A 23,745-nucleotide genomic window follows, 5' to 3' on the forward strand; every position below is an offset into this window, starting at 1 on the left:
CTGTACTACTCTTACTGCTTAATGTTTTCCAGTCTAAGGTCAGCCTGCCTTTGTTACACTTATTACCAAGCTGATTTGAGAAGGCCATGGCCAACCAAACATGCCCCTCGATTGGTTTAAAGTCAGGCTGGCACCCTAGGTCCTGTTCAGCTCGCTTTAAGAAACCCAAGTTGTGCTGGAACTACGATGGAGAGGACAATGTAAAACAAAAAACCTGAGCTAGCACAGTAAGGTTCAGTTTGGCAAGATAGTGTGAAATGGTTGTGTGTGACACTGAGCACCAGAAGTGGTCCTGATTGCATGTGATGGAATGCCAGTAATAGTCATTGGCCAGAAATTAAGTCTTGCAGGACAGGATGGTTGTACCATGTGTTTCTGACAGGTCAATAATGTGTCAGCCATTTGTTTGACTTATTATACTAAACTGTGTTGATATGTGGTTAAAAACATCCACTGTTGTCAAAGTAAAGCTACGGTGTAACTGGTTGGTTGTTCACTCATTGATATCACATCTGTGTAGGGCTAGACTCGCTTTGGCAGAAACACGCCTGTTGAGAGACTAGTTTAGGCTTGCACTTCACGTCCAGTCCAAAACGTACCCCCAAATGTACCTACCTTTATCATCTACCATTTTGTCTTGGAACATGAGGGCACATACAGTAAGAACAAATATACAACTCTGATGGTTTTGTTTTGTGCGTGATAGCATAAGTTTTACTTACATTTCATGGGGAGCAGAGAGGTGGTTTGACAAGGGGAGAGAGGGGGGATATCGTGCTAGGACCGTACGCAACACAGACTTATACTGCCCCGACGCCTCTGACAGTGGGGACAGACAAAATCACAGGACATCACACACGCTATACTTAGTCACAAAACCTTCGCAGCTCTACATGGTAATGTAGATAAACACTGTTCACTTGCGGTGGTTGTTGTTATAAAGCACTCTAGGAAAATCAACAGTGGTTCGCTAGCTGCATCCTATCCTTCTATGGGGTCCCATACTTCACAAGTAAACACTATTGTAACAACCAGACCTGGGTTAAAAAGCTATTTTAAATCATTTCAAATACTTTAGCTGGGTTTGATTATTCCATTTCTCCAGGCAAGCTGAGGCAAAACGGCAAACTCCGCCCATCTGGCACTCATAAAGCAAACTCTCCGCGTATTTGAAAGATTTCATTTGTTTTTTTTAACCCAGGTCTGTTAACAACCCTCCAATAATTCCAGGGTCATTGAAGACTTAAACAACATTTAAAAATAAGAGAAAGATCTCATTAACATAAAAAAAGGGAAAAATAGACAAAACGCTTCTTCTCAAAAGTTGATTTTCACAGTTATCATATTAACATTATTCCATCTTATCTCAACATATATATATTGGCTATGATGCACATTTGTTTCTATAAAGCAACAAAAAAATAATGAATAATGTGCACAATTAAACAAAATCAAGGAGGAGGAAATAAATGTCATTTTTCTTCTATCAATCTTGTTTAACTGAACATTTCATACAATATGAACACTAGTGATGGTTGCCCTCAGCTTCCTGTAGAAATCTAAAACAGCCTATCAGAACAGTGTTAGTTTTCTTTTAGTGCTTCTTTCAAACAACCAATGGTGTGCGTCTGTCTAGACAGTGCCATCCAGAGTCTGTTGTCCCAAGGTGCTTGAGTTAGCCTGTTTGATGAGGAGAGAGTCACTGCCCTCCATGTCCTGTTTACCACACCTACAGAAACCCAACACAAGACAGACAAGTGTTACCAAGTCATACGGACCTAGTTCTCAGGTTGAAGAGAAACTAGGATTTCTGAATAGCGTTTGGAATGTTTTCGGAGTTTTGCAACCCTAGAAAATAAGACAAATATATTAAACTATTATTATTATTCAACCTCAATAATAGTGTTCTCTTATTGGTCCTCATCTGACCTATTAGATGCATGGTCTTACCCAGAGAGTGGTGTGTTCCCTGCCCTGTCATTGGTCTGCTGCTGGTGCTGGTCCAGCTCTGACAGAATCTTCAGGATATTCAAGGCAGCCTGTAGACAGAGGGAGGATGTGGAATATTTGATGTAGTCTAGATCATAATTTCCCTATTGCTTGTGCCTGTATATGTCTGATTTAGAGCATCAGGGTCGTGTTCAGGGGGGGCATGTGTAACAGGGAGGAACTTTGTGAACATGTCCAATATACTTGTTTTCTTAGCAATGCAGTGCCTTAGACCGCTACGCCTCTTGGGAGACCAGATTTTTTTTGCTACAGTGTGCCCTAATGAACAAGATCCTGGTCTAAACACTAAAGCTCCTTCAGTGTGGTTGTGTGCGAGTCTAACCATGTCGTGACAGGACTCCACGTCCTTGCCAATGCCGTGGCTGATGAGGGGGGGCTGGGAGGAGCAGTTGATCAGCGATACAAATTCATTCTTGTTGTTTTTGGGGAAGTCTTTGTATTCTACCTGCAAGAAAAGCAACAGAGGATATTAATACTAACATTAACACTCCACAAAACATTAATATAGTTGTTTCAAAATTGGGGTCGCGACCCCAAGAACTGCAGTGGGGTCGCCCAACAACAACAAAAAGGTTGAGATTGTATGGGACAACATGCAAAAATTTGAGAAAGATAATTTATTACAATGTAATAATATTGAGTAAATATATTTATCAGTTTCTTATCATTTGGATAAGAGATGAAAATGTAATGAATTGAAGGTTATTTGTTGATGTAAAAATGGATGAATTTACTGATTTTATAGCTGGGGTGGGGTGGAGTAGCCAGAAATTTGTCTGAGAAAATATTATGTCCCCAGATATTCTGGCGGGAAAAAAATGAAGTCCCCACTGAAAAAGTTTGAATACCACTGCACTAATAAAAAGTTTAATTGTGTGTGTGTGTGTATTTGTTTGTGTGCATACACATGCACACACACCATTGTGTCTATGACTACCTGTAGTCCCTGTACATTAGGCCAAGTAGCTGAGCAGTTCAGAGGGTCTGGTCAGGAACCCATGGGGTAGGTGTTTGTGTGTGTGTATGTGTGTACCTGCAGTCCCTGTACATTGGCCAGGTAGCTGAGTAGTTCAGAGGGTCTGGTCAGGGGTCCATGGGGTACTAGATGACCCACACTGTTCTGGCTCTTCAGAATGGTCTCGGCGGTCAGGGAGGCACCAGCGTACAGCAGCTCATTGGCGATGATGGCCGTCAAGGTGGCCTTAATATAATAATAACAATACTGTTTATTTGCATAGTGCTCATCTTGCTAATCAAAGACACCTTTACAACAAAATATTGAAGTAGTAAAAGAGAACATCACAGGACTAAAATAAACATACAAACTGTGAGGTTAAAGATAGCAGAGCTAAAATAATACCATGGCTAATTCCACTAAAACAAAGGGACACACCTTGGCAGGGTTGGCCCGGGGACCGTAGTCCTTGTTCTGGTGCCCCTGGCTAGGGCTGGCCCCTACAGCCTGGGCCACCTCGGGCACCATGAGCAGAATGCCTGCTGGGAGCTGCTGGTGGCTGAGGAAGGGCAGGCGGTAGTCCTCCTCCTTGGAACCTGAGAGATGATGGGGGGAGTCGCCAGAGACATAATCATGTAAAACAGGAAGGAAGGAGAACACGGAATGAAGCACCCATGTAACGTAAAAGTATCCCACTTTCCAAAATACTAAATCAGTCATTCCGCATAACACTCTGGGGGAAGTTTGTGGATTACCTCTGCTCCCCAAAAGAGACAAAAGGGTTTAAGTCGAGTAAGTCAAATGTCTCATACCAAATCCAAACAAAGTGTACTGCATAAAACAGTACATATCAAAATATGTGTAGTTTCAACCCTGCGCCTGAACCACTCACCCAGCGACTGGCTCTCTTCCACAGAGCCTGGCTCAAAGAAGGTCACTTTCCTCCCATCTCCATTTTTCTTCAGTGGAACCTTGGGTCACATGATCAACAGAAAGAATACACGGCTCAATGATCATTCAAGTCAATACAAACTATCTTTGCTATGTACTACCTGATAGATAAGCACATGAGTGGAGTCTAACTAAACCAGTGGTCTGGATGGGATGCCTCTGGTGGCTCTTGGGGACCTACTGTACCTTTTCGTCCGTTTTGAGCGCAGGTTTGTGGGGCTGCGGCTGAGGCACTTTGAAACCTAGAAGCTCCAGCATCTTCTCTGCTGCGTTCTTCTTCGCTACCTTCTTACTGGGGCCCAAGCCCTCCGCACACTGACCACACACCGTCACCTGGTGACCACAACCACGGATCAGAATGAGAGAACCATAGACACTAGTGAGATGAGAGAACTAGCCTAGATAGGCATACACACTATGGCGCAAGCTCCACATTTCCCTCTGATAGGCTAGGTGTTATATTGTATTGTCCAATCCCCTCAGACCTACACAAGTGCCCTAGGCCAAGAGCAGGCTATGTTCCAGGGCCCCCTGTCTCACCTGCATAACAAACTCCCTGCGTCTGGGCAGCCCCCTCTCTGTCAGCATGTTGTACTCTGGTTCCTTCTCTTTCTTAGCCTGCTGGATCTGAGCCAGTCTGCTGATGGGGTTCATGCCCTGGCCATATTCTGGACTGGTCTGCAGCTGTAGGGGGACGGAGAGAACAAGCACAAGATCAAACATTCCTATAAAAAAAAATCCAACCATGCAAAAGCTTTCCCCATCACCCCTCCCCTCTCCCTTCTGTTGCCTTTAAGAATTACCAATGGCTTTCTTAGAAGCCCTTGTTCTTTTTTTATAATGTACAGTACTTGTATTCACTGCCAGCTAGGAAGCAAATTTCCCATCTGCCCTCTATTCTCCCTGACCTCATCCCCCTGGTCCTCTCACCTTAATGATGGACTTGGTCTTCTTCTTGATGCGTGCTGGCTGCAGCTTTTCCACGCAGGGGATCAGCTGGGGCAGTCTCCTCAGTTCCTCCAGCACGGCTGTAGCTGCCAGCTTCTTAGCGATCTTCTTACTCTTGCCCTCGCCTTCTCCACAGAACTCCCCCACCGCCACACGCACCATGAAGCTCTTCATGTGGGGAGGACCTGCCTCCTTCAGAACCTGTGGGAAGAGGTAAGGGAAAGACAATTCCAAAAAGACTTGGAAAGGTATATCCTCAGGGGAGAGAACATAATTAGTTCCACTATATAACTGGACTGTTAGTTGAGCAAATGCAGGACCAAAGCCTACCTCAAAGTTGACAGGCATGTTCCTCTTCAGTGCGATCTCAAACACCTGGCTGATTTCTGATTTGTTGAGGTTCTCTTCAGTATCTTCTCCATTCATCTGAAATGAAATAGAATGTTTTGACACAAACTATCTGACAGCTGTGTATGTTGCAGCAGAGTGGCTATAAGATGCAGCGGAATTGCTCTGTGTGGCAGAATTGAGTCAAATATGTGCCCTTCACGTTGTGAAGCAGACCGGTGTAGTGATCCATGTAGCTGGTGTTGCCCCTTGGGCAAAATACCAGAAATGTTCCCAAACTTTCATCCAACTTTTTCCAGGAATTCTAGTTGGAGTATTCCCAGAAACAGAAATAAATAAGCAGGGACTGTTCCAACCCTAGTGTTTTCTCCCCAGTTCTGACCCCAGGCAGTTCTGACCACAGGCAGTTCTGACCTCAGGCAGCTGCTGCAGCAGTATGGGCTCCTTCTGCAGAGTCTTCAGGGCCTTGGAGGCGGCGTCGTGTTTGGCGAGCTGCCGCGTACGCCCCTTCCCGTGGAACTGCTGGCCCCCGATGTTCAGCTCCATGTGGTACAGCACCGGCCCCACTGGGGGAAACGGGTAGTAGTACCTGACCACACACCGAGAAGACAGGAGACGCTCAGGTATAGCTTTTACTGACTGACTTATCTAATTATGCTGGCCTCCAATAAACGCCTGGGGTATTAATTGAAGTTTTACAATGAATACCCCCCCCAGAAAAACAAATGGACGTACTGTTGCATGGAGCGTTGGTAAGGCCCCGGTGCCCTGATGTTGTAGTTAAAGCTGGGTGGTCTCATCCCGGGGTAAGGGTCTATAGGCTTGTACATAGGCTTCATCCCTAACTTCATACAGAGGGAATTCAGCTCCACCGTTTGCGTCATGCAGTCTACTGTGGTAGTACACACACAGATGAAACCGAAAACACAAACAGAACACATTAAAGAACAATAGGCACCAAAACTTTAATACACCTAGTGATCAAACTCAAACCCTAATTAATGTAGACTACTTAATGCCACTGACTATCAATGTTTCCCTATCATGAGACTGAGCAACGTGATGACCTGTGTTGTTGCGGGTATTGTTCCTCATGCTAGGTTTGGGCATTGTGGTCTGGGCCAAGGCTGTGGCAGCTGCAGAGTGCTGGGCCTTCTTTATGCTGGTCCCCTCTGCCTCCCAGTGCTGATCCCCTAGCGATAACCTCACTGAAAAGATCTGGGAGAGTAAGGAAACAGAAGAGAGAAGTAGATAGGGATAAATCTCTGTTATAAGTATTAAAGAGCAGGAAGGTAGACATAAAAAGCACACTGATGACTGATCTTTCCAGGCTTGTGTTCAGTTGTCACAAAAGGCCAGAAATGGTATGGCACTATCTGAACTTGTTCAACAAGAAACATTTGTTTTTATTTTCAGTTGCAAAACCTTTTGCTACAGTGAGTGTATCCTTATAAACACAACCTAAGTTTGCTAGTGAGTACCAGTGGCTGGGTTGTTGAGTTACCTTGGAGTGAGCTGGTCCTTGCTCACAGAGCAGCTTATACTCAGGCTGGATCTTATTGAAACGGGCTAACTCATTCACCAGACACATGGGGGTCTTCTCTTTAGGGTTTGCCATGTTAGATACTAAAAACAAACAAACAAAAACAGATAAGCCCATTGAGAGAGACACACAGACAGCTTTGACACACACTCACACACCTGTGGAGGTGGGGCTGAAGGGAGTGGCTGAGCCCAAGGGCAGGGCTGAGCTCCGGAGAGGGTGACTGGCGCTCTCAGAGGGCAGGGGACTTGAGGCACAGGGGATGCTGTACCCTGGCTGGGGCTGAGACAGCTGCTGCATGGGGCTGGCAGCAGCGCTGGACATAGGGTTACCCGGACACTGGAACATACTGGCTGGTTGGGTTTAGGTGAGTCAGGCGGTTAGCTCAGGTTGAGTTGAGGTGGGTGCTTTTCAGTGCAGCAGCGATAGACGTTTAGGGTTTATTGGATTTTGAGAGGAGTGACTGCAAAGCTCTCCCTGAAAAGAGGGTAACAAAGAGAATGGTATAGTGTTTGTTTTGGGGTAGCTTGTTAACTGCATTTTGAGATGCCACATTCGCATCACTACAACAAAGCCCACTGTCAGTGCCTTGCACAACTGGCTTTCAGGGGCCTTTGTTGATCCAGGCCAGCAGTGATAAGCAATTAATACGTTGCAACACCTGACAACACCCATGCATGAAATGGTTATAAGGGTTCTGTGATTTTGCATTAGACATAAAACATGAATGGATTGCAATGCATCCAATACAGAGAACATTCAAACGACAATTATTTCCCTGCAATATGGCTAACATAGTCAGTATAAGTTAATACCAAACTTGGTGAGAGAACACACCAAGTTTGGAATTCCAGTTGGAAACTGTCGTTTGAAGGTTCTTTGTAAGGCGTGTTCCGCTAGCTACAACTTAGCTAACTAACGTTAACTGTCTAGCAAGCTGGCTAACTTCGTTTCATGTCACATAACTTACCTACTAACGTTAGTACCCAACTACTATAATGTATTTTTTACAAAACGGTCATTGATTAATTATGGTTGTCTAGACAAATGCAGGTGGTTGCACGCTTGTTATAAGTACCGGTAGATAGCTATCGAACCTAGCCTAATATTAAGCTAGATATGTAAGTTAGCTAAGTTATCTAATTAATACATTTCACACTCATGGCGTTTGTATTTGAATTTTAAATGTGCTTTGAAAACACAACTACAGTATAGTTATAATTTGCAATGACACGTTTGCATCCGGCATAGCAACATCTGAAGCACTGAGCTTAAAAATGAACGATCCGACGCTGCAAGCTTAGCCATCTAACGTTAGGTAACTCCTGCAGCAAATCATGTCTGGCTAGCATTTAGCTAGCGTCTAAGAGTCGTCTAATAAACCTCACCTCGTTATCTTTCTGTTCAGTTCTTAGTTATTCCATTTGGATACGTTGCTTAAGTGTTGTATTGGTTTGTTTTTGCGCCAGTTGTGTAGGGTTTCCGTGTGATTTTGGATCAAAATGTTTCTAGTGAAGAGGTGGGGGAAAGGCAAGACAAGGCAAACACTAAAGAGAATGGCCCAATCTTGGCTGTCTCTTCCGGGAAATGACATCGTTCAGCTAGGAGGACGTCTGCCTGGAAAGTGGATTATTTTGTAGCTAATGAATGAACATTATACATTTCATAGTAGACATGTCTGTTAGCCACAGACAAGCACACCCATAGCTCCAATAAAGGCTCAGAAACCCTTTGTGAAGACTACATATGAGTGGCCACACCTAGGCCTGAATTTTATGCGGGATATCTCCCGTTATAAACCTTGTGGTGCATGGGTGACTCAAAACAGACAAAACAAACGAAACAACCATAAATGTTCTCAGAAAATTTATTTTGTCAGTGACTGACCATAAGCCGCTAAGAACATAAACTTACATTGAGAAACCTTCACAAACATGATACAAAATAAAGAAATGACAAACCTAAGCTTATTCTGCTCTAAAAAAATATAAAAATCCATGATTGATTCACTATAAAATATTGCTTCTCTATCACCTAATTCTTCTTCCTGTGTCCATTCTACGATGAGGACAGTGAGCGTGTGACAGTGGTCATGTACCAGGTCAACTACATTGCAGACATTTGCATTGAATCAACCAATGGTTGTGTGCCATATTATGTGGTTAGCTAATATGTTAAACACCTATCCAAGTATTTTGGAGATCTGGCAGGTGTCTGCAATGTAGTCAGCCAGGAACACATACAGTTGTTAGAGGTTTCTACAAGTTGTACGCCTGACGTATGTTCAGTGAGTCTCGAAGCATCAGGTCCCGCAGGCGCCACAGTGCATCTGCCATCGTCGTGTGGGCTCCCTTGCTCTTCAACCAATGGGAAGGGAGTCTGCTCTCCTGCTCTTTGGACAGGTGAACATCTCTCCTACGTGCTATGGAAATGTGACACTTTACCAATCACAAGTCATACCACAAACCCAAAAACTGAACAGTCCAAAAAAATGCAACAATAAATGACACCTAAGACAGCTATTCAAGAGAATGTTAGAAAACATGGTAGTACAGTGAGAAGGAAATTGTTGTAGTTCATTCAGTATGCTGTAGGACAGGTGCATGGAAAGAAAGAAGGCAAACGCAGTACAGAAGAACAGCAAATTTGTGAGTAGAAATATACCTTTGAGAGATTGGTCCCACTTGCTGACAGTGTTGTTCTCTGCGTTCAGGCCCTCAATGTACTTGAGGTAGGCCTCAGAGTGGAGCACCCTCTGGGTCTTGGGCGGTGGAGCCACAAACATGGGGGTCGTGGGCTGGAGGTGGGAGGGTTGGCCTAGCTGGCCCATGCCTGGGTATGGTGGAGGGGCCTGCATCCCAGGCTGAGGGAGATACAGGAAAACAATAACTTTCCCACTGCATTTGGATACAATATAACATATGGAACTAATGGAAATCCAATCAGGAATCATACACAACATGCAAATAGTTCCAGATGATAGAAAGTATCAGTGCAGTAGCTCATTGGTCATTGTAAGTTCGACTTTTACCTGTTGCATGTAGTGGTGGCCTCCGGGACTTCCTTGCATGCCATTCATACCAGGACCCATCATACCTATCACAACGAGTTCCCACAAAATTGTGACAAGACGGCAAGCACTGTTGTATGAGGGTAATAGTTGTTGCATGATACATTCATAGTGTAGGCTATATAACATGGTGGATGTGCATAGAATGCATGCTGGAAAATAAACGTGTGTGATCTTTACAGAAACTGGTGAGATAAAGGGTTAGCTGTAGTCATTGCTCCACAGGCATTACATGTTTGTTCATGTGTTAATTGAGGCAAGCATGGATTCTGATGTTTGAGAGAAATTAGATATGAGAGTAGATGTGTAGAGAAGTATGTGTGTAGAGAAGTAAATGACGGTGGACACCTGTAGTGCTTGACGGACAGACAGACTGAAAAGGTAGTAAGTTGCACACGATATAGCAGAGCATCTTCATTCCAAACTGTCTGTCTGCCAGGCAGTCAAGCAAGTACCTCTACTCTACACACTACCTTCTTTACTTTCAATGTGTTTTGTTCTGCTGCCTGCAGCTCACCAACTCTGGAGTGCACTTTATCTCCCAGCAGACAGAGATGTTTGGCAGCCTGAGTGGTCAGTGGGCCACCACAGCATAGCCTGCCTGTAGACCAGGTAAGCCCCTCCAGCAGGAGAGACAGACACGACTGACTGGGAGTTACTGACTGACCAGGACAGGTGTGGCCTTGGCCTGGAGTGGACGGTGGCTGGTTGGGGGTCCTTACCCGGGTGGGGCATGCCAGGGTGGTACCCAGGCATACCTGGCTGGAAGTGTTGGGGGGGTATCGAGCCCATATGGTGAGGTGGGATTGGGCCCATACCCAGAAAGCCCTCATAGGGGCCCTGCATGGGCATACCGTAGGGGGGGCCATAAGCTCCCATCATGCCTTAGGAGGAGGAGGCAGGGAACGGACAACATATCCATGCATAAGTGACATGCAACTGACATGCACTAGACATATTAATTTATGATAAGAAAAAAAAAATTAACCAGTTAGTAGGCAAAACAAGCATGGCGTTACTGTATATATCTACATGCTGATGGAATGAAATAAAATGTTAAATAAAACAAATACTCTTGTTCATGCAGTTGAATTGGATCATGCATTTGATGCAAAACAAATAAACTGATGGAATACTATACATTTAAAATGAGTAGCAACAAACAAACAACCGCAGCCTATAATGAGGATGCAGTTGAAAGGCACTGGACAATTTTCAGATAGGAGAAAAAGTTGAATAAAGGTTGAATCGTTTTAGCAGTCCAGCTAAGTCCCAAGCAATCGTGCTGTCTCCCTGAATCACAAATCAACCCCTAGCCCCTATTCTATAGAAATGTATGCACATCTGTGTGCTTAGGGGCTAGTGGTGTATTTGTGTTTCACTGCCTGTCTCTGCGAGTTAGGGGTTACCTGGACCAGGCGTCATTCCCATCATGGCCCCTACTGGGGTACCTGCTCTAGGGGAAGCTTGCTGCTGGGCTGCCCTCTCCCTCTCCTGCTGCTCCACCACCCTGGCTGCCCGCTCTGGAACAAACAGTAACATGCATGCTTCGATAGATTCATAACGCTAACATTGAAGAGACATTACAGTCCAAAATCAAAGTTTGTCAGATGTTTGGCATGGGATTTGGACTACTTTCGTGACCTGAAAACAGATTATGGAGTGTAATAATGTCCCTTTAAATAATGACATTGTCACCTGGCTGGTACATACTGATTGCAGATCTCAACCAGTACATGAATCTACTGGTGTAACTAAAAGACTCTGTATAGACACCTCAGTACTAGCATGCTTCCCTGGCCTTCCTACCTTCATACTCTACTTTCTTGGGAGCCTCCAGGTTCCTCCACTCGGTTCCCACCAGACGGCTGAGCTCCCCAAAGGAGAAATCAGGGTGGCGGGTCTTGATGACTGAACGCATCTCACTGCTGAACAGGATGTAGCCGCTCATGTTCATCTTCCTCTTGGCTCCATCCTTCTTAGACACACCCTTTACCTTGGGTGTGGACTGTGAAGGGAAACAGGGGGTAGACGCGTCAATCAACAGTAACACGTACAGTTTTTAATTAATTCAAGCTCAATTCCATAAAGAGATAGATTGAGAGGCCCTAGGTAGTGATGTACACATTGGTTTTGTAGGAGTGTGTGAAGAGCTTTAAGATCTAGGGGGAATGAAGGTAATGGGTGTAAAATCATGGGTAGGGCTGTGTGTGATGCATGAGCGGCTGAATGGAGGGGTTATGTGGGGTTGGGTGTGTTTGATTGGAGGTAAGAGACTTGTTGGGACAAAGGTGGGTGTATGCATGGAGGTGAAAGGGTAAATCTGTTGAGGTGGGTTGTATGTGGGCAGAAGGGTACAGCATTTGGGAAAGGGTGTGGGTGCGTGGATGTAAGACCTGAGGAGGGGTGTAAGGCATGATGTCCAAATCGCTTGCCAGAGGGGTCTGCATGATGGGCATGGAGGGAGTCTCTGGAGCCTCGTCCTCATCCTCCAGGTCATCCAGATCCTCATCCCCCTCATCCATGTCTGCCAGCTTCATCTCCAACTCTTCAATCTTCTTATTCAGCAGAGGAGACGGCTCCTTCTGGGGCACTATCAACTTCCTGGATATGAACCAATCAGAGAAGAGGGTTGATACCAGCCAGACAAGAAACTCACATGCCATCAAGCGAATAAAATCTTTGGCTGCAGTTCGATTCTCTTCCCTTGTTCTCCCTGAAGAGAGCAAAGCAGCTTTCTTAGCCTGGGTGTACACCGGTCCAATCCACGAGGGGGAGTGAATTAGTTCAGTGCACACTTAAGGGGGAAATTGGAATAAACGGAATAGGGCTTTTACCTGTTCTATGTTAAAGGCCCAATCAGCAGTTGAAACTATAACAAAGCGTTCTCCCGACCACTGTTTCTGTAAAAATCTGAGATGCGGCTGGAGAAATATAAATCACTCAAATTTATAGACAAAGCTATGGATGCAAGGACGGACCATCCATGTTATTAAAATTATAGTTTAACCATGTTGAGGCTATACATGGTTTGTTTACAAACATTGGAGTAAAAAAAAAAGCTTATATTTTGGGTTCTGATGGGGTATGACATTTGAAATAAGCACATAAGTTATAATCTTCAAGAATCAATGGGTACATATGATTCATGCATATTTCCTAAATGCATGAATCAATGGGTACATATGATTCATGCATATTTCCTAAATGCATGTAGCAACTGCTGATTGCCCCTTTAAAATGTTCAGTATGTGAGTGGCTCCCACCTGAAGTAGTAGATCTCGTCGTCCACCACCTTAGCGTGGAGGGAGAAGCGCTTCAGGCCTTTAAACTTCTTCATTTGTTTCTCACTCTCGATGTAGCGGCTCTCGCACAGCAACACGTCCTCCTCAGACACCTCAGTGGGCCGACACGACAGGTAGTCCTTAAAGGACGACACCACACATTTACCTGCAGGAGGGAGGGAGAGCGTGATGGTTAATTACAGGACCACTCCAGGGGGTGCTATATGTCAGAAACGGTTTTCAGAGACTAGTCTGGCAAAGGTTTGATAATGTAAACAGCAATAATGTGTAGATTGAGTATTTGCATGTTGAGTGTAGTGCCTTGTAAAGTGGTACGGTACCGATGACGCAGGTCATGGGACATGTCTCCTCCAGGTTGCTGAGAAACACCTCTCTCCTGTAAAACATCCTGGTGGGCTCGTGTTCAGTCTCCTCTGGGTGGATGAAGATGGGCCCGAAGAAGAACGCTGCTCCGTCACGCACCCACAGCTTCTCTATCCTGTTACAGCCCAATCAATTAAAACTGTTAGCTTCCTAATTGTCACATTCACAGACCTAAACCACATTTCCATATTGAAAACACAAAGCTGACTCAATTATATATTTCTGGGACTTCACATCCCATCTCCCTTGCCTTCTTCTCAACTGTATGGGAGAAGTAGGTCCAAGGTGCCTCCCCTCGGACCTTGTTCTTCAATACATTTTGACGAGGCGGCGAGAGGATGCAAGGATTCGACTAAAGAGCCTCTCACACACAATACATATGAAGAGAAATACTAGGTTTGATTGACATACCTGCCGATGCGTGGTTTAATGAGCTCATGTGACTGGATGTAGACACAGTCTCCCACCTTCAGCCACGTGTTGTTGTAGTGAAGCTGGTCATAGTACGGACAGCCTGGCTCCCCTCCAGTCATCTCCACTGGCACATCCTCACGCTCCTACACATCACACAGTAGGAGAGCACACACACTCAGTAACACTGATACAGTGTTGGCGCCACAACAACAATATTCAGCTTTACCCCTCTAACACCTTTTACACTAAGTGTACTGTGCCGACTGATATTTTCCTTTCCCATTGTCCTTTACAGCACAGCAACTATGGTGGAAGCTTAACCAGTACAGCTTGTCTCAGTTTAGTTTGGCTCAGCAATATTTAATACATTCTAATGTTTAGTGTTATTTAATATTACATAGGAGGTATTTGCCCATTGAAAAAAAAAATTACAAGTACAGTAATTGTGGTGGTCTTATGTGATGGACATGTCCTATAAGCAGGACAACGGCAATTCACTCTAAAATAAAGAGAGTGCTCAGACCTCTCACCTTGTCAACGATGCTGCGGCTGCCGTTATCAGCCACGGCCAGCAGTTTCTCCTGATCACGTTTGGCATACATGGAGGCCACCCGGACAACGGGCAAAGGAACGTCCCGAGGGACAAACCTCACGGCGGCTGGCACGGCCCACAGCTTGATCTTTTTAAAGGCCTTGTTCCTGGCAGAATAGCGGGACTCACAGACGTACACGTCCTCTGGTCTTACTCCCTCAGGCTGCAGCTTGAAGTAATCCTGTAGAGGAAGCACACGGATGATCAGTGTGTTGGAGGGGATCAATTTAAAGCAAGGCAATGGCTAATCTTCATCACATAATGAGAAGTTCTTTGGAATACAAGGTGATTTGTAGATCGGTGATTCTGCGCAGTAGGACTGCAATGTGGGTTGGGGGGTAAATCGATATATAATATCCCAATATGTAACTGACGATATAGCGTATCTTTTTGACAATATTGCGCTAGTTGGCTGTACCTGCATTAAAATAGGGAGTTTTAGGCACTCGTTTCAATGACTGATCAAAACTTGTTTTCCATTGGCTCTCTCGTATATGACGAGCAATATGTTTGGAACCTTGAGTCGCAATAGAAAAATAATCACAGTATCAAATCGCAAACGCATTGTATCGGCACCAAAGTATCATGATAACATTGTATCGGCACCAAAGTATCATGATAACATTGTATCGTGAGGTCCCTGGCAATTCCCTGCCCTAGTAGTCAATGCATCTTATATTACAAATGACATTACAATTCAGCTCAAATAATGATGTTATCTAATCCAATAGATGAGCATAACATTTCAATTGAATTACATACATCTATGTCGCAGGTGTGTGTATTTTTTATTTTACCTTTATTTAACTAGGCAAGTCAGTTAAGAACAAATTCTTATTTACAATGACGGCCTAGGAACAGTGGGTTAACTGCCTGTTCAGGGGCAGAACGACAGATTTGTACCTTGTCAGCTCGGGGGTTTGAACTTGCAACCTTCCGGTTACTAGTCCAACACTAACCACTAGGCTAACCATTCAGATAGATACATGACCTTACCTTGACAAACATGACCATGCATTTGCCCAGTATCTTGCTGACTAGTACTTTGTTGAAGTAGTCACTCTTGAAGACCTCTTGCTGGAGGAACTTGCGTGTTGCCAGATGGAAGGTCTCACCGGGCCTGTAGAACCAACAGCCATACAGCCACTTCTCGCCTACACACATGGAAAAACAGAATAACACATTACTGACAGTAAAGCAGTGTGTGTGTGTGCGCGTCTCAAAGTGTGTGTCGTGTTGGTTACCTGCTTCGTCCTCCCACAGGCGCTCGATGCAGACGATGTGAGGCTTGCGGTTGGCCTCGGCCAGCTGCACGTAGACACAGTCTCCCACGTGGTAGGTGCTGTTCTCAAAGCTGCAGTCCTGACTGTACATCCTCTCTGGCCCTGCACCTCCCCCAGCTGGGTCCTCAGCCTTCTCTCCCTCCTCTGGAAGCCACATAGAATATGATAATACATCAACCTCACATTATATAGGCCTCAGACTCAGTCACAATCACCTGCACTGACACACACCCGGCCCCATGCCATCACACACCTTTATTCTCCTCCTCCCTCTTCAGTTTGTCCTCCTCCATCTCCTTGGGTAGTTTCTCTCTCTTCTCCTGCTCTACGTCACTGTGCATGTGTTTAGAGGTGTAGCTGAGAGCCGGGGAGAGGAGGATCTCACCGTTCTTACACAGCTCATCTCTGATCTTTATAAAGAACTGCTGCAGCTCCACCGCATCCTCAAAGATCTCAGAGTCTGTCCTGTGAAGGGACAGGGCAAGGCATGCAGGGTCAAAGGTTGAGGGTTCACGGAGAGATCAGTTAGATTTAACTTGGTTACTGGTTTAAGTTGTGGCATGTTTCAGCTTTCTATCAATGCTGCAATCTAGAATCAGATGCATAAACTCAAACACAAAACAAAGACTCAGAAAGGTTGGAGAGCAATTCAAAGCGACAAAGGCCTTTCTAATGATGTGCAGACTACGTACCTGTGCAGGCGCCTGGCCTTCTCCAGCACCTCAAACATGTGCTCCTGGAACACGTCCAGCCTGCGGTAGCGTCCTCGCTCCACGTTGGCCCGGATCACGTCAAAGTTGAGCAGAGGCTTCTCTGGGCTGGCCGGGTCCTGTTGAGGTTAGTTCACTTAGTTTAATGGTCGTTCAGAACTTTTTATTAAAAACTCAATGACTGCTATTACAATAAACATAAGAATTTCTAAATGCTACACATCTTAGTTTAAATCTAAAAGAGTCTGACCGGAGGCCATTTGAGTGCGGATTTAGTTTTGCCTGTTAGATCACACTGAATAAGATTACAGACAGGGGGTACCTGATCCTAGATCAGCACTCCTACCCTGATAAACTGTGAATACGGCCCCAGGTAGGGTACGGACGACCTCCTATCGCTTACCTGGGCAGGGATCTCAGCCAGTGAGTCGCTGTAACACCTCCCCTCCTCGTCTTGGTGCCCAAGCACAGACATAAACAGGCTCCTGATCAGCTCCCTGACTAGAGGCCCCACAGCAGGGGGCGAGCCACCCTCCTCCACTCCCTCCTGCAGCCTGCGGGTCTCCAGGAGCACGCGGTGGAGAAGCAGAGCGTCGCGGTAGATCAGGCTCTCTGGCTCGTTGTAGGTACAGGCGTTGTTGAACATCAGGGCAAAGTCTTCCACCAGTGCATCCACGTCCTGATAACGGCCGCCCGCCATGTGGCTAGAGAAGAGGAAGAACATTGGACTTTATTTATTTTCTTTCTAAAAAGATTAGTATTTTTTGCTTTATTGGCTCCCAACCCCAGACACACACACACACACACACACACACACACACACACGAGGTTGGAGCACAGGGCGCACTTTAGGGGACAAGTGCCGTGCTCAAGGGCACAACACCAGAAGATGGTACATCTAGGATACCGATACCAGAAACCCTTCAGTTGCTGGCTCACTCTGCACCAGATTCAAACAGGGCTAACTTACAGTTCCTGGCCCAGCTCTAACCTCTCAGCAACCTCACCTCTAGCTAGCCACACACAGGTTAGCCTGTAGCTTACCTGCGCAGGCGCTCCATGTCGATGGGCCTCTTGATGGTGGAGTAGTAGTCAGGCAGCTCAGCGCGGGACGGAAGGCGCAAGAAGATGGTGGAGATACGTCGCCCCCTGCCGTCTGTGTAGTTCCTCACAGCATCATACAGCTCATTGAGGCGCTGCTGCAGCGGGGTCAGGTATTTATTGGACTTCTTAGGAGACGCGCCACTCTTTCCTACAGAGAGAGATGATGGTGAAAAACATGCATGTGAAAGGGACAAGTATACACAAAGTACAAAAATATGTGAGAATTTTCATGTAAATGTTATCAGAACAACAATATACATTTAGCCTTTACTCTCGTTTTTAAAAATGTTTATACATATTTCAGAAGTGCTGTTAATCACCCATAGAAAAGAGTCAAACATACTTAGTTTGAGCTTAGGAGATCCCATGTTGTCAGTGCCCTCCTCAGGAGAAGCTCCTAGCTCCTTCCGCTTGTCCTTCACGATCTTCTCCAGGATGTCAGCATCATCATAAACCTCCACAGCAAAACAGGTCATTCAATCCTCCCTCCCATGTTGTAAATTTAGCCCAGGGTGGTGCTCATTAGGGCATAGCATAGCAAAACAAAATTATGTTTCTTATTGGCCAAGTTCAGGTAATAACTCCCCGTTTTACTTTATCTTATGCCTACGGAACACTTTGTGACATGGCCCTGTGAGTGTTTGGCAGTGGTCCTACCTGAGATCCCTCCTCGTTATAGTGGCGTGCGTTGCGGAACATCAGCCTCATGTCGTCCATAAGGGCCTCTTCGGTGGCGTAGCGCTCTGAGCGGATGTTATGCTCCATGGTCTTAAGATCCATGGGCTCCAGGATCACCTGATAGAAGGGAGGAGTTAGGTTCATAGATTAGCCGATCTACAGCATCCGTATCAATACCAACATTAGGGAATCAAAAATGTAAATGTTAAAGTAATATTTTCCATTGCTGGACCAAGATCTATGTTTCAAATAAACAAGATTCTGCTTTGATTTAAAATGTGTGGCTTTTCTCCAATGCAATAGGATGTCCAGTACTCACTATATTCTGTTAGGGGGGAAAGAGAGAAAGAAAAAACACTTTTCATCTTTGTCTTAGCAGCCCTAGCAAACTAGTGGATTGTGAAAACCTGGTGTTGACTTCATGCCTACCTTGTAGTAGTCTGCGTAATCCTTCTTGGAGGGCTTCACCATGAACAGATCACAGAGCCTCCGGTTGGTCCCTGCTTCTCTGGCTTCAGTCACTGCAGCATACAGTGCCTTCATACGGTTCTTCTTCACATTCTTCTTATGGCTAAATGGCAAGAGGTGGTTATATTCAATAAATGTTTTTATAAAAAGTATGAATTTCAGCACCCCGCGGATGGGCCACAGTTATACAGGACAAAAATAGGTACAGATAAAAATGTACATTCAAAAAACTCTTAAATTACTAACTGATGGTGACTCAATGTTGTTGCTAGCAAATCGCACGACCAGTTATCAAAACTCAACTCCACCTCGATATAAGAGAACGGAGTTGGGCTGCCTGCAGGCAACTTGAATTGAGTCTAATTACCTTGGCAAAGGGTAAACTTAAAAGCAGGAGGGCAGCAGATGTAGATAAACACAACAAAAAATAGTGAGAATGAAAGCTATAGCTGGTTGACTTGGTGTGAGATGTCAACGATTGCATCTATCTAGATGTGGTAATGAAAGAATGAGAGAGAGAGAGCGAGGAGTGGGGGGGGGGGGGGGTCCTACCTTTTCTTCTTGGTCGCACTGCCAGTGCCTGTGTCAGAGGACAGAATGCTGTCCTGATCCTCTTCATCTCCTCTCCTCAACAGCTCCCTCTTCTTCATCTGCAAAACATTCATTACATCACGGTCAACAATAGCATACTCACCATTCAGTCTTTTATACACAGAAACACTACCAGAATTTACATTTCAATGTCTTGTATTCCTAGTTTCATTCCCAACTCACCAACAGAAATAAATCCTACCAGTGTACTCTGAATGACTGTTTATTATATTCAGCCCTTTCCTAAACAATCAACAGTATAAAAGGCAGATAAGGTCCAATACTCTACTGACCAGCAGGATCTGCTGCAGCCGCAGGGCCCGTTTGAAGATGGCCGAGTTGGGCACGTTGTAGCGCTTAGCGTTCTCAAACATCAGAGTGAGGTCAGAGTCCATCTGCTCCACGCTCTGGTACTCCCCGTTCTTCATCTTCTCCCTGGGACAGAGGACAAGGTCGGTCATCATTCACTGATGGGTTTTATGTATATCCAAAGTAGCAACAGGAGCTGGGCAAAAAGAAGGTCCAAAGAGTTTTGCTGATCACAAAAGAATATCACATTTGGGAGAAGCAAAACAGCGAGTGGGGACATTATCTTTTCCTCCAGTTCATCATTCAATGACGGAGAGTTTTTCGCCGTCTAACTAACATGTACAGTACCTATAGGACGATGTACTGTAATAGCCTATTCCTACCTGATCTGCTGGAGGGCGATGGGCTGTTTGACCTGCTGGTAGTAGTCAGGGTATTCTTTCCTGGAGGGCACCTGGAGGAAGGGTTCAGAGAGGAGCTGTCCCTGGCTGTTCCTGCCCCCCCTCACGGCCTCATATAGCTGGAACACTGGGTTACCCATGTCCATACTGAAGCTCAGGCACTCCGCCTCAGACTCACCCTCGTCATAATGCACAGAGCCTGGAACACGATAGAGGAGTGCACACAATTAGTCACATATACTTATCCCTACTGAAACAAATTCAACTCTAGTTAGTGTGTGTATGTGTTGAGACAAACTCGCCAGAGAGCAGGGCGTCCTCGTCACTCTCTGAGCCGTACTGCAGAGCCAGAGTGATGGCAGAGAGACGGTCTCCTTGGGCTGACCTCCGGTTCCTGATGCGGACACTGGTCTTAGTGGGCTCAGCATGGTCGATCTCAGTCTTTCTCTGGATAAAGACCTTCTTGATGGTGTTAGCATCCTTAACATCAAATTAGGGAAAGCATTGTGATTAGTGTGCTTTGTATAGCATCTACAGTACATTTGGAAAGTTGTAGACATGCAGTAAAATCTAGAGTATAACATAGCTCTACTGAAACTAGACTTTCAGCTCAATTGTACACCAGAACATATGAGAATACAGAAATGCAGCATAATATATATTATATTCAGCATAAGATAATAAATATACCTTAAAAACCTGAGATCCTGGTTCATTGTATGTTTTTGCATTTTTCGCCAGAAGGTCAACATCCTTGGCCATGGCGGTGACACTTTTGTAGTACCCAATCTGAAAAAGACAAATAATCAGTAGTAGTCACAATAAATCATGGTTAGGTTACACAGTTATATCTTATATAATTACACAACGCAAGAAATTATGTCAAGTAGGCCTATATTAACTTGTTCATGTATCAATATGCTTAAATCAATTAGATGTCAATCAATTCTACACAAATCACAATGCTTCAGGAGGTGAATAGGATACTTGTATTCTCTGAGCGATGGCTCTAAGATCAATGGGCTCCTTGATAACGGCATAGTAGTCTGGGTAGTGCATTTTGGAAGGCAGCTTCTGAAAGAGCTCACTGATGACCCGTCCTGATGTGTCCGTGTATGACACCACAGCATCCAACAGCTGCTCCAAAACCTCCTTCAGGCAGCTCGGTGGAGTCTGCAGATCAGAGCATACAGGAACAATAAGCTATGATCCCAAGCACATCCACTGACTATGCAACTTGAGTTGCAAGTGTTACAGAGCGTATAAAGAATGGTTCAACTTAGCTTGACAGTAGCAGTTGTAGACACATTAAAAGTGATAATGAACAGTATTAGGTGGTTGACCTGACACGAGATATGAGCTATCGAGATGTATGTTATATTCTATGATAGATGCACAGCAGCAAGGAAATCGAAGATCATGACAGAAGTAAAACTGATTTGTCCAGATGATCTTTACCTCATCTTCAGTGGAGAGAGCAGGATTATCCAGCATGTCTTCACCATCGTCATCATCTTCATCACCATCCCCTGGCTGCACAAACTCATTCCTGATGTGAACGTAGAGTTCCCACAGCCTGCAGGCTGCCTTGTACTCTTCACTCTCAGCCTGATAAGTCAGAGATAAAACCATGACTAACCTGCAGTGTTTGAAGGATGTTTTTCCTACTAGTCAAAAAGTAACAATGTTAATAGTCAAAGTGTAATGGCACAACGTACAGCATAATCAAGCCTTCAATAGATTTTCATCTCAGAGTTTCCACTGAACATAGTGTGTGTGTCACCTTATAGTAGTTCTTGGCATTGTTGAACATAAGCTGGAAATCAGCAGTGAGCTGCTCCACATCTTGGTAATCATCTGACTTGAGCTTCTGCTGGATCTTGGTCATGTCTATGGGCTGGGACACCACCTCATAGTAGTCTGGCAGGTTCCTGGAGGAGGGAGAGGCAGATAGAGAAAAAGCCTCCAGGTTACTTCTACATTAAGTCTATGGTCATTTGGCATCAAATGTTAGAAAGTGGGTTGAAATGGGGAGGGATTACTTGGACATGTCAAAAAAATAAACAGGTTAAGTTTTCTGTTGCGAATGTTTTGTTACCGTGTGCCCTGATGAAATGACCCACCCATCTCTAATGTAAAATGGTACATTACCTTCTCTTTGGTACCCTGATGAACAGCTCACAAAGCAGCCTCCCCTGGTCATCCTTGTGGTCCCTGACAGTGTTGTACAACTCATGGCACACAGCAATCTGTTTTACACAAAACATGGTCAAACAATGTGTGTCAAAGCAGGTTACAGTACACAAATCCAAGTTTGGGATACTTCACTGAATCACACGAATAAAAACATGACAAAGCTGCCCAAATGTCAAACAACAAGGATGTTAAGAATAACAAGCTTTAATTAAGGGGATAGTTAGTTTGGTCTGATCTCAATCATTTCATACATCAGCGCTAGAACTAAGAAAATCAACTCACAGGGTCTACTGTAGGAACATTAAAGGCTCTTCGTCTTTTTCGTCCGCTTCCAGGAGTGGAGGATGCATCGTCAAAGTCCCCTCCGCTCACACTACTGGAGGGAGAGGTGGCCCTTCTTCTTTTCGAACTCATTTGCATAACTGATGGTACCTTAAAACAAATATATTATTTTTTTCCCACCTTTATTAAAAATATTTTAAAAAACACACCGCGTTAGCTTGGTGGCTAGGTAACGTTAACTCTGCAACTTACTGTATAATATATTATACACACTGACTAGCCCTGTAACCTTAAATAATTGTTTGTTGAGACTAACTGATATCAACGCAAATATGACCATGTTCCCTTTAAAGTTGTTAGCTAACTAAGTACTTAGCTTGCTATGTAGCCGCTAGTTATACGTTTATGCTCACGTTAGTTTGTTAGCTAGGTATTTCAAACACGGGACACAGAGATCTTCGTATACTATTAGTTTATTTCGCTATCTAGCGATACTTCATTTAACTTAACCATAACAAATATAGAGCAACGGTGGTAGCAGACCGTTAGCGCGTAGCTAGCTAATGTAGCTAACTAGCTACTGTACCTGCTAACATTCCAGCTACAAACAAAGGCGAGCGCCTAAAATGTTCGCTACACGCTCAAACATAAATTCGATCAAATAACTAGCAAGCTAGTTGTAATGTTAGCTACTTTGTTAAACTAATTTAAGAAAAAGTGCAAAGCAGGCTTACCTCAATTGTTATATATTTCCCTGAGCAAAATAATGTGTTGTACTGTATATCTAGCTAAAGTCAATTCATATGAAACGTTAGCTAGTCAAGCGCCTCCCCATGATTGCCGGAAGTGACAATATACAGACAGCTGCGTTCGATTTTAAAAAAGTGGGAAATAGCAAAGATTAATTTCCTAGAGCTGGGACCAATTCCAAACCTACAACATTATCCTAACCCTAACCACCTGAATGGTTTATATCTGATTTAATGTAATAGATAAATACCCAGTCTGAGGTCCTGAAGAACTAGACTAAGTTAATTTGGTTGCGTTGAGAATGTGCCTTGCAGGTAACATAGATAGATGTCTGGAATGGTAACAACCTCAATACAGATTCGATTGAATTGACATGCAATATTAGTCTACAATTCTCCGAATCAACATTATTTTGTTTTAAAATTCTCAAATTAAATCTCACACGAAACTTCTATTGTATATCTATTGTATGTC

The 23,745-nt window shown here is 44.5% G+C and overlaps 2 protein-coding genes across 8 annotated transcripts; both read right to left on the reverse strand.

The window, feature by feature from the left end:
- Positions 1–683: 683 nt before the first annotated feature.
- LOC139413698 (double-stranded RNA-binding protein Staufen homolog 1-like) lies at positions 684–8,346 on the reverse strand. Of its 3 annotated transcripts, none has more exons than XM_071161373.1 (16): positions 8,144–8,346; positions 6,914–7,232; positions 6,717–6,838; positions 6,280–6,430; positions 5,948–6,104; positions 5,627–5,801; positions 5,195–5,290; positions 4,847–5,065; positions 4,457–4,600; positions 4,103–4,249; positions 3,858–3,936; positions 3,404–3,561; positions 3,044–3,211; positions 2,333–2,455; positions 1,951–2,039; positions 684–1,729 (listed from the first exon to the last, which is right to left on the reverse strand). In XM_071161373.1, exons 2-16 carry the CDS (start codon positions 7,101–7,103, stop codon positions 1,633–1,635), a joined length of 2,115 nt encoding a protein of 704 aa, XP_071017474.1. In that variant the 5' UTR covers positions 7,104–7,232; positions 8,144–8,346; the 3' UTR covers positions 684–1,632. The 3 variants fall into 3 exon arrangements, with proteins under 3 accessions (XP_071017474.1, XP_071017475.1, XP_071017476.1); XM_071161374.1 differs by having other exon boundaries at positions 5,948–6,101; positions 8,144–8,335; XM_071161375.1 differs by lacking the exon at positions 6,914–7,232 and having other exon boundaries at positions 8,144–8,313.
- Positions 8,347–8,604: 258 nt separating this feature from the next.
- LOC139413699 (protein polybromo-1-like) lies at positions 8,605–23,375 on the reverse strand. Of its 5 annotated transcripts, none has more exons than XM_071161376.1 (31): positions 23,256–23,363; positions 22,522–22,671; positions 22,195–22,292; positions 21,827–21,974; positions 21,502–21,651; positions 21,031–21,216; positions 20,734–20,832; positions 20,346–20,523; positions 20,026–20,242; positions 19,627–19,768; positions 19,295–19,392; positions 18,704–18,845; positions 18,254–18,391; positions 17,940–18,051; positions 17,537–17,744; positions 16,896–17,196; positions 16,475–16,611; positions 16,036–16,247; positions 15,744–15,926; positions 15,496–15,653; positions 14,438–14,680; positions 13,905–14,050; positions 13,451–13,608; positions 13,092–13,275; positions 12,222–12,429; positions 11,635–11,833; positions 11,235–11,348; positions 10,548–10,709; positions 9,787–9,851; positions 9,420–9,618; positions 8,609–9,177 (listed from the first exon to the last, which is right to left on the reverse strand). In XM_071161376.1, exons 2-31 carry the CDS (start codon positions 22,657–22,659, stop codon positions 9,014–9,016), a joined length of 4,887 nt encoding a protein of 1,628 aa, XP_071017477.1. In that variant the 5' UTR covers positions 22,660–22,671; positions 23,256–23,363; the 3' UTR covers positions 8,609–9,013. The 5 variants fall into 5 exon arrangements, with proteins under 5 accessions (XP_071017480.1, XP_071017477.1, XP_071017482.1 ...); XM_071161381.1 differs by having other exon boundaries at positions 21,132–21,216; positions 23,256–23,326; XM_071161377.1 differs by having other exon boundaries at positions 8,870–9,170; positions 23,256–23,352.
- Positions 23,376–23,745: the final 370 nt, after the last annotated feature.

This window comes from Oncorhynchus clarkii, chromosome 7 (assembly GCF_045791955.1).
Source record: "Oncorhynchus clarkii lewisi isolate Uvic-CL-2024 chromosome 7, UVic_Ocla_1.0, whole genome shotgun sequence".
NCBI classification, from domain to species: domain Eukaryota; kingdom Metazoa; phylum Chordata; class Actinopteri; order Salmoniformes; family Salmonidae; genus Oncorhynchus; species Oncorhynchus clarkii.